We start from the raw sequence: 14,127 nt of genomic DNA, 5'->3' as shown, positions 1-14,127 counted from the left end.
ATGACCACCAGTTCCAGGGTTAAATAATATTTTAGTAAAAAAAAAATATATACTGACTTATCCATCTCTCATTCTTATTTAATGAGAATATTAGTGGATATGTCTGCGATATGGTTTATTATTATTATTGCACTTTTCTATGAAAAAAATGAATACCTGTCCCGTCATTACACACCCAACGGCAAAATGCCACAAAGACAGTTTATCGTTAATATTTTCTTTATTTGAGAAAAGTAGTGGTGGAGTATCCATGTTGTATAAAACAGTTTACTTTTGGAGATTTGTCGGTGTAAGTTCTAGATCATAAAGAGTGCCATGTGATATTGGAATGAACAAGTATAGCAGATTTTCTTAATAATGATCGTTTGAAATTTTGATCGCGTTTATTTCCCCCTCACTATGTTTTCAGATTTATCCAAATGTATGCTTGGATTGAAAAGGATTTCATTAGATTAAAGAGAAATAAAGGTTCAAAGTGGGGAGAACCTGAAAGTGAAAGTTAGTTTCATGAACAATCTACATTGGGAAAAGTTACCAATTGCAATTTTGAAGAAAGTTTGTTTTAAGATAGCGGTGCTTTATCATCGTGCACAAAAGATATTTTCAGTCGATTATCCTTCGTTGCAAAGTAAAAATGTTATGGTTTGTTTACCGATGTTTCTACAACTGTCCAGAGATGTTGAAGCACCGCTCGAGCATTGCGAGCGTGACTGGCCAACGGAAGACCCAGACACTGCTGTGGGGAGTGACAGGAGAGCAGGAGTGGAGTCCGGCTCTCATGACAGGTGGTAGTCTACTCACATGCCCTTAGCTTGAGTAGAGATGGAGTGGTGCATGCCAGGTGCAGGGCAGCACATCTAATGCAGTGTACAAGTCGGTTACTGTGGAGAAGTCACATTTTACTGTGCTATTAACTAAAATGACAAACATTCTTGAAATTATATGCTAGCAAGACACAGACTCAATTACGAGGGCTGTCCAGAAACTGATAGACGCATTGAAATAAAAAATTAACCATGTAAATAGAAAACCTTTTATTATATACATTTGAAAGCTACATTCTTTAGCTATTTTTCACCATTATCACCATTTAAAGTGAGACACTTATCACAGTGTGACACAAGTTTTTTGATTTTAACTTTGAAACAGTCGTACATGAAAGATAAAGGAACATGCCTGTATGATTGTTGAGTATAGAATGCTGCTAGTCTGCCATGTTATGGATTTTTTGATCATTGATTTTTACAAACCACAGTGATTCAAGATTTACAATCAGGAGAAAGAAAAAAAAAAATAAAGTTTAGACCCAATAGTGACTTTGGTGTGTTTGGCACTGTAAAGACTGCATTAAGCAGTTTGAGTTTTTCTCTCTCGCATAAAAGCCTTGTTTTGTATGATCATCTATCTTTAAATTGATTATCTCTTGGTCCTGTTTCTTACCTTATCTCATAAAGTATGGTGTGTTTGATGTTGATACACTACTTGTTCAGTATTGGTTAAACAATATGTTCTAAACTGTAGTAAATTAATGAATTTCTTATATTCATGACTTTAAAAGATATCAAAAGGAACTACATGAAGTGTCTGATCCACACGTAGCGGCTTCATTGATCTGATAAAACTTAAAATAAGAAGTTTGTATTAACTGCCAAAAAATTTCATTTAATAAAGCAAATTCAAAAACAGTATTTGACTTCTCCCTGTTGAACTGCTTGTATTGCTGAATATGCGGTGTGGTAGGAGCATGTTGTGATTGTAGTGAGTGTGTCTAGGACATCGGCCCAGCGTCCCCGGACAGCCAGTTACACCTGGTGCCAGGAAGACTCTACTGTGGGGCGCCACCGGTGAGCAGGAGTGGACCCCAGAACTCCTCACAGGTTAGCCGTCTACGTCTCTCCACCCCTACCTTTCCGTGTCGTCTCTTGGTGTTGTGTCCTTCAATCTCCTGGGCTTTGTGGTTTCTAGTGTCATCTCGTTCGCTCGTGTGATACGTCTTGCCCCAACAAACTTGATGATTTGTCTCTCTACGACTAGGCATACTAACCATAGATGAATAACATATCTCGTGGACTCTGGTAGTGTATGAGACAATAGAAAATGGTTCGGCTCTCTTACTTACACTACAACCGTAACTAAAACCTGGATTGTACAGTTGTTGGTATGACTTTGTTCAGAAATTAATTTACCTGATCGCAATTTTTGTCCCTTAATTGCTGTACATTTGGAACAATCAAGATAAGAATGGTCCAAAACCTGTTTATAACAAATTCTCCAGCCATCCTTATCGATTTTTAATTATACCCACAATTGTAAAATAACTATTCATGTAAGTTCATCGCAAAATTACAGTGACACAATAATACTTTCTAGCACCTCCTAGTTATGTTTGAAGTAATGTAAAACTTCTTAAAACTCAATTTGTCCTTTCCACCCATTAACAATTGGTAAGACCTGATCCATACCTATTCACGTCCATACATTCCTGGATTGCAGCCGTTGTAATACTAACTATTAAGGTTTGACAGACTTTAGATTGGTCTCTTCAAAATATTTATTCCAGATCCAAGTTCAGCTGATATAGGCCTGCCTCCATATACCTTTGTGACAGGCATTCATTATATTTATTTACGGTATGAACTGAAATCACATCGGGGTCGGAGTGTGTTGTAATGTCAATACTGAAGTCAAGTCATAGAGGTAAAAATATCACTACTCATGACTGAATGGATTTGTGTTTATCTGCAAACACAAATAGCATGGATATTGTAAGGCACCGACATTTCTGATATTCTTGTATTATCCATTCAGAGGGTGAAGAAGCTGCTTTTATTACACAGCACTATTATTACACTGTAACGGAGGCAGGATGGATTGCAGAGATGAAACTACTCCAACCATTGCTTAACATCTGCCCTCTGGGTTGCTCTTGGAGACATTTTACCCTCAAGATGTTGATGCCTGATACAGTTAGATGGAATGGACTGCTGACATTAGGATTTTTTAATATTCACTACTGAGGTTATGAATGGGGATATTTTCTATCCGAATTTGGTGTTAGGAGACAAGCCATGTTGAAGTTAACAAGTTTCTAGGCTCAGTGTAATATGAGACTGGATAGTGTGTATAGATTGGAATCTCCCCCCAGTAACCATTTCTGCAGGTCTAGGAACATTAAACCATCCGGTTGAAAGTTCCGTCAGAATCTGTGAGTATTTATTCTTGGTTCAACGAGACTGTATGGGTTGCAGAGATATTTGTCAAATCTCCATTGTTATCCCAACCTCAGGAGTAGATAACAATATTATTATGTTAGTATGCCCAAACTTTCAAACATCCCATATGTCTAGATTTAGGTACCCACAATGTTCATCTGTGATTATCACACATACTTTGGGATGTCACCATGATCACAGGTTATTACATTTACTGTCATCACACATATATTTAAGGAAACAAATATTGATTAAGTAAAAATCAGTCTTCTTATGAATATTTCTGTTAAGAAAGTCTTGCTCAAAATCTCAATAGGCCAAACGAGAGGATGTGAAGCAAAAGAACCGAGATCAGGAGCCGTTCTTTGAGTGTACGAGTATATACGAGATGGTAGGTGAAATATGTATGTACAAAACTCTAATGATAATTTTTGGTTTACATTCACTTTCCCATCACGTTTTTACTGTTATTTTTTAGGTCAACTATTTCTGCTGTAACGTACTGTGACTTATACTACAGTAAAACCTGTCATATCAGGTCCCGTGATATCCGGCCTGGTTCGAGATAAACGGAATGCCACAATGACAAGCTCGTTCACGTTCTCCCACATGTGTTGTGGTGGGGGCAGGAGAGGGGTGAGAGAGGAATAGAGAATTTGTTACCACTTACGTGACCAATGAATCTGTCATATCATCAATGCTGTTTTAACAACTCTATAATGACTGGGCTTTACTATGTGTTGTACTAGTGGGGTAGTTACTTTTTCATTTAGTTCCAGCACAGTATTCAATATTTTTATAACTATATAATGTCTTCAAATAATATACAGCAAAATATGTTACAAATGTAGTAGTTTATGTGCTATTAATAACTTCTGTTCTTCATACTACAATTACATATCCGGCATTTACAATATCCGGACTTTCGCCATATCAGGCCAAATCTGATAGGTTTTACTGTAATTGGAAATTTCCCATCATAGTTAAAAAGAAATATTTGTGTGTGTTTTTGTATTTAGCCTGTTTGCTTCTTGCTTTTGTATTGTCACTTGCAGATTGTATTTTTCGTTGGTGATTGTGTGGTGTTGGTGGGAGGAAATAAGTTTAATTTTAGTATAACGTAGTTATATTTGTTTTTATGTGCACCAAACTGGTGCAGAATATAAGAAGAGGTTAGACAGTCTCAGTATCACAACTCGGTCACACTCTCCAGTGTATAGTATGTAATGCAGCAGGGGAACAGATGTTTTTATGTGCACCAAACTGGTGCAGAATATAAGAAGAGGTTAGACAGTCTCAGTATCACAACTGTCACACTCTCCAGTGTATAGTATGTAATGCAGCAGGGGAACAGATGTTTTTATGTGCACCAAACTGGTGCAGAATATAAGAAGAGGTTAGACAGTCTCAGTATCACAACTGTCACACTCGCCAGTGTATAGTATGTAATGCAGCAGGGGAACAGATGTTTTTATGTGCACCAAACTGGTGCAGAATATAAGAAGAGGTTAGACAGTCTCAGTATCACAACTCTGTCACACTCGCCAGTGTATAGTATGTAATGCAGCAGGGGAACAGATGTTTTATGTGCACCAAACTGGTGCAGAATATAAGAAGAGGTTAGACAGCCTCAGTATCACAACTGTCACACTCTCCAGTGTATAGTATGTAATGCAGCAGGGGAACAGATGTTTTTATGTGCACCAAACTGGTGCAGAATATAAGAAGAGGTTAGACAGTCTCAGTATCACAACTGTCACACTCGCCAGTGTATAGTATGTAATGCAGCAGGGGAACAGATGTTTTTATGTGCACCAAACTGGTGCAGAATATAAGAAGAGGTTAGACAGTCTCAGTATCACAACTCTGTCACACTCGCCAGTGTATAGTATGTAATGCAGCAGGGGAACAGATGTTTTTATGTGCACCAAACTGGTGCAGAATATAAGAAGAGGTTAGACAGCCTCAGTATCACAACTCTGTCACACTCTCCAGTGTATAGTATGTAATGCAGCAGGGGAACAGATGTTTTTATGTGCACCAAACTGGTGCAGAATATAAGAAGAGGTTAGACAGTCTCAGTATCACAACTGTCACACTCTCCAGTGTATAGTATGTAATGCAGCAGGGGAACAGATGTTTTTATGTGCACCAAACTGGTGCAGAATATAAGAAGAGGTTAGACAGTCTCAGTATCACAACTGTCACACTCGCCAGTGTATAGTATGTAATGCAGCAGGGGAACAGATGTTTTTATGTGCACCAAACTGGTGCAGAATATAAGAAGAGGTTAGACAGTCTCAGTATCACAACTCTGTCACACTCGCCAGTGTATAGTATGTAATGCAGCAGGGGAACAGATGTTTTTATGTGCACCAAACTGGTGCAGAATATAAGAAGAGGTTAGACAGCCTCAGTATCACAACTGTCACACTCTCCAGTGTATAGTATGTAATGCAGCAGGGGAACAGATGTTTTTATGTGCACCAAACTGGTGCAGAATATAAGAAGAGGTTAGACAGTCTCAGTATCACAACTGTCACACTCGCCAGTGTATAGTATGTAATGCAGCAGGGGAACAGATGTTTTTATGTGCACCAAACTGGTGCAGAATATAAGAAGAGGTTAGACAGTCTCAGTATCACAACTCTGTCACACTCGCCAGTGTATAGTATGTAATGCAGCAGGGGAACAGATGTTTTTATGTGCACCAAACTGGTGCAGAATATAAGAAGAGGTTAGACAGCCTCAGTATCACAACTGTCACACTCTCCAGTGTATAGTATGTAATGCAGCAGGGGAACAGATGTTTTTATGTGCACCAAACTGGTGCAGAATATAAGAAGAGGTTAGACAGCCTCAGTATCACAACTCTGTCACACTCGCCAGTGTATAGTATGTAATGCAGCAGGGGAACAGAAAACGTTTGAACTCTGGATCAAAGTTAAGAGAAGAGTTTGACATTTTAATTTTTGCTGTGCCCATGTTTGTCGTAGTGTTATAATTGTATTGGTGTCTTGTCTTTCCAATCATACTAATATACCTTCTCTCACTCATTACTAGTAATATATCAATGTAGTAAAGGACTTGGCTTAAGGGGGATTTATCTGATTGAAGAACACACCACATTCCCTCCTGTTGGATAAATTTGAATGTTAATAAACTAGATATGCCTAATTCAAAGTTAAACATTTAGTTGCTGTATTGTAATCAAGTTAGATTTCTGATATATGTATTTTAATTTTTTTTAGTTACTTTGGGGGGGGGGGGTTCAGTCCCCCTTATTCCCCCTTAGATACGCCACTGCTAATAGATATGTAGTTTTCAATATTTAAATAATAGTAATAAAAAAATTACGGTATTGAAATAATAATAGTTATCTAGCGTTATGTGTATAGTTAAGATGGTGGCAGACATTATTATTCAGTTTACTATCATGAAAGAACACACAACAACCCCCCCCCCCACCGACATAATGGGGGGGAACCATTATGTACCATTAGTACCATTTTTGCTTGTGAGGTGTGTCCTTTGGGATGTTTTACTATTCCTTATACATGTGTGTTTTAAACATTAATATTCAGGATAATAATAATTCTGATATAACGGAAGTTTCGTAATAAATATTTTTCATTTATTCAGTGACACTTTTTGATCGAATTTTTAATGAAAAAAGTCTAAATAGATAACTAAAGAAACAAAATATATTGGTTTTGTAAATAACATTTGACTTTTTGATTGTTTATTTTATGTCTGTATACATGAAATGGTCAAAGTACGTGCTAGTCACTTCTTCTAGGGATTAAACAAACAGACAATAATACTTAAGTATTATCCGAGGCCACTATTTTTGGACGAGTTTTCCTTATCAGGGACCAAAATAAATTACAGTATTAAAAAGAACAGAAATTTAAAACCATTTCATCGAACGGTATTGTATAGTGCCTCCCAAAAGAAAACAATGTCGGCGAGAACTGAGTCGAATGCATTGCCACAAGTTGCTGCCAATAAAAAATTGTCCTCTTCAGTTAATAATTATTCATGATGACATTATAAATTAATCAAGCACACAACAATCAGTGAAAACAAAAATTAAAAGAACAACAATTAATTATTCAAAAAGTGACCGGTGATTTGTGCGCGTCTAGACCTACTTGAAGAATCGCTCATCTAGGCCTATTTCGAGGCAATTTGGTGGCAGGAAGTATGACTCATTGGGTATTTTTTTATTCATTATGAAACAAGGAAATTACTAGTAGCATATAATGAAGTTTATTTTGGTCCTGGATAAGGAAAATAGTGGCCAGTGGCCTCAGGATAATGCCAAAGTACTCAGACAGTTTACACCTGTTTACATTGTGAATAGCATTATTTATGCTGTTACTTATTTCGGTGTTTCATTTGATTTACATGAATAACAACGAGTCAGTGTACTGAACTAGAGTAAGCCTATCTGAAAACATTTGGTTTAGTTCTTATGAGTCTAATTTTATCCATCCATTGTTGGAAAACGTGGTTGTTTAGGATTTTGTACAGAATGTATATAAATATATAATATTTTCTAATTGAGATTTTTCTTGAGAGTCATACTTTATGCAGTTGCATATAGACATATTGACTGTTAGAATAAAATATTTTATCACTGGCCAAGAGTGGTTTGAAATAATTACTTTCTAAAATTTCAGATTTTCAATACTTATTATAAGTAGAAGTAATAAAAACAAGTATACTAATATGTTTTTTTACAAGCAAATGCCATGTTCTGGTAGCCCATTTTATAATATCAAATGTAAAAAGAACAGGTCAAGGATTTGATTTGTAATTCTTAAAATATATCTATTTTCCAAAAATTCTGCAAATCCCAGTATGTCTGGTTTACTTCTTATAATATAGACTGGTCCAAAGAGTTAAATTGAAATGAATATTCTAAAATTATATTACTTCAAAAGTATGTAATTTGTACAAGGTGCTTTTTATCCAAGCTGCTTTCTATCCAAGTCGCTTTAGTTTTGTTATTTTTGTAGACTTGTGTGGTTTGTTTTTGGGGTTTTATTTATTGAGTTATATTTAATTTTTAGATTAACATGTTTTAATCACCTCTTAAGTTGATTTACTGGATTTATTTGCAGCTAACAGCATGTTTAACTGTGGTCTCTTTTTCTTTCATGTCTGGTGGTGTCGGACACGGTACGCAGCCTCCAAAGTTATCATAGGTTGGCACCGTTAAAGTATATACTTACAGGCATGCTTGCGCTCTCCGCTCCCTTGCTTTTTGCAATAGAAACTATTTTAAAACTAGTAATTATATTAATTTTGTTGCCAATATCTCAATTTTCCTAAGTTTTCTTGACAAAAGAATATCAATAAATTATAAATAAGTTTATTTCTGGAATAATTTATTACATGTAGTTTATTAACACCTAAATGATTATTGTGTAAGTTGAGAAGAGTACTTCATGGATGGGTTCATGTTAAGTGAACTAATTCATGAAACATCATGCCACTGTTACAAAACCACTTGTTATAGGTAAGTGGTATAAGAAAGTCATAAGTCGAAATAAAATAAATATCAATGTTTATTTTCAAAGTATCTGTGTAAGGAGTGTCCAAAAATTAAGTTTCTGGTTAAAGTTTGTAAATGATATATTTTGAAATCTCTTGTAATTCCTTATTTTTCTATATAATTGCCATCTTGATTAAAACATTTTACTGTTGTTTCGACAACAACTTTTTTATTCCAGTATCATATGATACTACCGCCAAATACTTCAGCCTATTATTCACAGCATGCTTCACTCCATCGTCATTCACACAGTGTTGGCTGCAAGATGAGTGTTAAACTCCAGGAAAAAGTGAAAGTCATTTAGTGTCAGCAGGTCAGGTACGTACGGGTGGATGACAAAAAATTTCTCATCTAAATTCATCAAATGTTGCTTGAGCAGTACAAGTTCGAGAGTTGTCGTGAATAAACAAAACTCTTCTTGACCAAAACCCTTGCCACTTGTTCTGTGTAGCCATAAAGAGTTTAGTGAGAAATTCACAGTAGTACTCTGCGTCTAACCTTATACCTGTCAGCCACTATTCAACCAACAAAACACCTCGCAATTTCATATACTGTAAACATCACTTTTCCTACAGATTGCATAATTTTTGCTTTTTATGGTGCTTTATCTCCTCAGTCTTCTCTTTTTTACCACACCATACTCTGACGTTTAGTTTCAGGAGTTAAAAATGTGCACCCAGGGTTTTTAAATCTGTAACAATTCTTAACATCCTTTCAAAAATGAAGGAAAATGAAAGGAATTAATTGAATGAAGGAGCTTTTCCTTTATTTACCAAAAGTTGCAAGAATAGTTATGCAGACTTCATTCGTTGCTTCTTTTGGGCCTCAGACAGCAGGCAAGGAACCTCTCTTGCACAAACTTTAGGTAAACCGAGGTCCTCAACCATTATATTCTGAAGTGAAGAACGGCTGATTTAAATTTTTGCCGGCAGCTCAGAAAAGATATCATCCAGCGTCAGTCGTTATCTGAATCGTCTATGTTCTGAATGCAACTGATGATATCAACTTGATGAGAAGTTATTGATCTACCATTACGCTCATCATCATGAATGTTTACTCCTTCTTCAATAAACATTGCTTGCAAATGATGATCCATTTCTTTATACATTGTCTTATTATCATCATACACACTACATATTTCACGGTGGATGTTTACTGCAGGTTTAATTGGTTGCAGTAAGGAAACAAATAACACTGTGGTGGCAACATAAAGTGGAGTATCCATTATTATCAGCTTATATAAGACGTTTTTAAAGCACTCTAGTTTACTCTTCTGTAGGATTACCCTTTGAATTGATTAATGGATAATTAACTTTACATCATATTATTTGAATAATGTTGTAACGGATTAAAAATAAACAATAATTTATTTCAATAAATGGAGAATATTATTCTAAATTTCTATTAATGGAATACATATTAACAATAACTAGTATTTGCGAGGATTTAAATGATCTATATATTTGAGACTTAAATTATTTTGCAAGAAAAGAACATGTGGCGGTTGATCTATAATAGGAGATGGTTGTGAAGTAGGACTTGGATTGGTCAAAGGAATGACTTGATAAGTGTCTGATATAACAACAAGCAGAATTGCCAGTTGGAAAGTAGTTGCCGATCACAAACTACGTACATCCCAATCTCGTGTCGTTCAGACACGTGGTGTTAAAATCAACCAGTGATCTCGTCTGTTGCGGATGATAAATTTTTTTTTATTGTTTATATTATAATTAGACATAGTTTTCATAACAGGAGGATTTGTCTTAATCATCAGAAATGGTAATTGTATGTGTTTGTGAACTTGTGACATAAGTTAATATTTAAATTCATGTTTTATATTTGAAATCATGTTCCAAGTTAAATTAAAAGATGATTTTTAATCCAAAGTTTAAAAAAAGTGACTGATTTATTTCACTTTGAGTGATGATCAAAGTGTATTGATTGATCTAAACATAACCTCAAAGATCACACACTGAAGATGTGACTTCTCACACTGGGATTACCTGGAGTACAATATGTGGAACACCAATGTGCTGGTTGCCTTGTTTAGAGCTACAGGTGAGCAGCTAGAATAAATCATACTACACTATACCCCAACAATAGGAAACTTACTTTTTGGACATCCCTCGTAATACTGGTGCTGATATCATAGTATATTTTTCATAGGACAGTGATGTCTTATTATTGTATGATAAGTGTATGTACTTTTAGTAATGTAAACTTAAATCTTTACATTAAGAAATTGTAATTGAGACTTAAGAGTGAGACTTAAGATTGTACATATCTGTGACTGTCAATCATTGCAGAGTGTGTTCAATTAAAGACAATAAAACATTCTTGATTTAGGTGTTGACTGGAAGTCTCTGGTTATCCCTGCATGTTTGCCAATCACTACTGATTATTTCCCCGATGAGGTCTGCCTCAAGACCGACTACGTGTTCTCTGACTACAATTTGTTGCCTGACGACGTGAATGCTGATTATGCTCAGCAGCGCGCTATCTACCGCAAGCCACTCTCCACACCTGAGGTGTTTCGTGAACTGGTGTCCCAGCGTTTGGCGCAGGTGGGTGTCACCATGTATGAGGTGATTTGTGAAAACAGGAGAGTCCTGTCTGAGAGTGATGAATGCAAAGTTTGAATTTTCATTTTTCCTTCAGTGTCGGATGATTGGCAGCTGTAATATTGTATTTAAATCAAACAGGGTTGCCACAACTCAGGATCTCTAGTTGTTATATTTGTTATGCTTTCATTTGAACATGTATATAAAGTAATTTTGTACTCAGAATGTTGAGATGAACTACAGTGTTGTTAAATGTTTTATTAATGTTAATTTTAAACTGTCCTGAACTTCAATGTGTATGAATTATGTAAAAATTTAATTGAACCAGCTCAGGTATTTGTATTATAATTAATTCGTACTTTCATACATTTTCATTCAGCTCTTAAATTGTTAGCACTTGAAATGTGTTGTTTTCGTAAAATTTGGTGAAATAAAGGTTTTTAAAAACTTAATTGAACTTGTCTCAGTAGTATTTAGCACACGTGGGTGTCCTTGTCTTTGGCACAGGAAGGTGTACCAGATTTTTGTTCAAGTGGTGGATGTCTCAATATTTTTATATATGTAAATATCCCAATTTGTGTGCATATTATGTTTTTCGATGTTTGGCACTGGTGGATGTCTTACTATTTAGCACAGTTATGTCTCAGTGTTTGGTAAAAGTGAGTTTCACGGTGACACAATTAACCCTCTAAGTGATATGAGTCGTAAATTATGACTCACTTCAACGTTTGTAAATTGATATAAGTCGTAAGGGTGACAGCTCGGAACCGATGGTTGAGTATTGTTGAACTATACACCATTCAATAGGTCGGTTCTTTATCGACTACTTATGTTGCTTTATATTATAGGTTTGGAGTAGGAAATACAATCTCGGAAGCATTAACATGTACAAGAATACTTTTTATGATTTGGATTTTTAAACTATAATTTAGTTACCTGATGAAAGAAAAATGACATTGTATTTGTAATTGAGGATAATAATGCTGTTGCACAGGGATTCCAGATAATAGATGATGGACTAGGGGTGGGTGGACTAGGAGTGGGTGGAGTAGGAGTTGGACAAGTGGGAAGTGCTGTGGTGGGTCCACGCCCCGCTGACATTCAGCCGTCCACAGAGTACAGGCTGAGCATTGGTCGAGTCTTCCATCGCATCACACTGTGTGGCTCGGAAATTAGAGTCACACGATATCGTCCAAGGTCAGTGTTGCTGCGGTTTTCAATACGTACAACACCATGTAGTGATACTGTAAAGTTAATTGTAGCATCTAGTTCCTAGTGATGATATTACTACAGAACAAAGTAATTAATGTGATACAAATTTGATGTGAATGGAAATAATTCAAAACGAATATAACGTTTAAAATAAATAGGATTTTACTGATAACAATATAATGCTGTATTTTACATTATGTGAATGTTTACTGAACAATTTAAAATTTGTTAGTTAAGAAAATAAAATTTTAGTTCAAATAGAACCAAAAAAATTCCCCTGAATTTATTGTAAGGTATCAGATTTCTAAACATTTTACTTTACCATTGTTGTGTTCCTTAAGAGTTTTTGCGGCCTCAAACGTTTTAACTTTTTGTACAATCTAAAGGCAACTCGTGTGTTTCCAGACACCCATACCCACCTTTCAGCGTGCCTTATCGCTACCGCTTTCAAGCACCTGACCATGAGACATTTGAGACGTCCTGGGTAACATTCAATACTGAGAAGCTAGAAACCTACAATTGGAATTATCTGGACCACTACATCTGCACTAGAGGAGATTCAGACTTTGCACTTGTCGATGTAAGCTGGACAACTTACAATCTCTTTTTTTGAGGAATTATATTTGAAAAAGTAAAACGTGCATCACTGTCTTAGTTCTTAAGCTTATGTGGCCAATGTCCTGACTAGCATATAAGTTTTTCAATTCAGTCAAACATTGCTTACATAAATTAGAATTTTGAAATATTCTGCTTTGCTATGGAGAAGATTCATAAGTCAATAAAAGAAATTTCTACATCAAGAAATAATAACCCTTAGCGCTCCTCTAGAATTTGCGGTGTTTGTCCTTACACTCCTATGGCCTGCAATGCAGGCCAGCGCCATTTTCCCTATAGGTCCGATTTTTAGTTTGTGGCTCATGTCCTTGCGCTCCCTTGGCCTGCATTGCAGGCCACTGCCACTTTCCACGAACGCTCCCGTGGCCTGCATTGCAGGCCACCTGTCACTCTTTAACCCTTTTGATCCCAGCGTCCGATTTTACGGATGTTTTGTAAGATCGTGTTCGATCCCAACGTCCGCATTTTCTGACGTTTTAAAAAATCACGTTCGATCCCAACGTCCGATTTTCCGGACGTTCACAAAAATGTTTTTTTTGATACAAATATAATCGGTTTGAATACTTTTTATGTTATATTATAACCATTTGTAATGAACACCTTTACAAAGTTTATAGTATGTAAAGGAACTTTTAGTTCAATTTGGCAACGATGTTTTCGTTCAAACTTAGAAGGCTGTGGCTGCTCGGTGCCATGTGCTGTCTGCTCTCATCGTCGTCAGTCGTGAGTGTATCGTCTGTTTGTTAGAGCTGTAGTTAACCTTATTGTTTGGAAGTTTATATGGTTACGTTATTTACAATGAGTTTATGATTCTTTGTAGTTATTTACAATGAAACGGGCAAATTCACCTCTTTAGTGACAATACGATTAGTCGAGTGATAAATGAAGAAGAAAACTTTTCTAGTGATGAGAGTTTCTTGAATAATTTTGGCAGTGAAGTTGACAGTAGTTTCTCTGAAGTGGA

At 36.0% G+C, this 14,127-nt stretch overlaps 1 protein-coding gene across 1 annotated transcript in view; it reads left to right on the top strand.

The window, feature by feature from the left end:
• The first annotated feature begins 599 nt into the window (after positions 1 to 599).
• LOC124367627 (GATOR complex protein Iml1-like) overlaps positions 600 to 14,127 on the top strand; it is a 63,732-nt gene continuing 50,204 nt past the window's right edge. Inside the window, exons 1-6 of the mRNA XM_046824600.1 lie at positions 600 to 785; positions 1,773 to 1,877; positions 8,408 to 8,425; positions 11,122 to 11,339; positions 12,331 to 12,533; positions 12,954 to 13,128. Coding sequence (XP_046680556.1) covers positions 635 to 785; positions 1,773 to 1,877; positions 8,408 to 8,425; positions 11,122 to 11,339; positions 12,331 to 12,533; positions 12,954 to 13,128 — 870 coding nt within the window. The 5' untranslated portion in view covers positions 600 to 634. The remainder of the gene's footprint in view (positions 786 to 1,772; positions 1,878 to 8,407; positions 8,426 to 11,121; positions 11,340 to 12,330; positions 12,534 to 12,953; positions 13,129 to 14,127) is intronic.

Source organism: Homalodisca vitripennis, chromosome 8 (genome assembly GCF_021130785.1).
Source record: "Homalodisca vitripennis isolate AUS2020 chromosome 8, UT_GWSS_2.1, whole genome shotgun sequence".
NCBI classification, from domain to species: domain Eukaryota; kingdom Metazoa; phylum Arthropoda; class Insecta; order Hemiptera; family Cicadellidae; genus Homalodisca; species Homalodisca vitripennis.
This window is presented reverse-complemented; position numbering and strand designations above follow the sequence as displayed.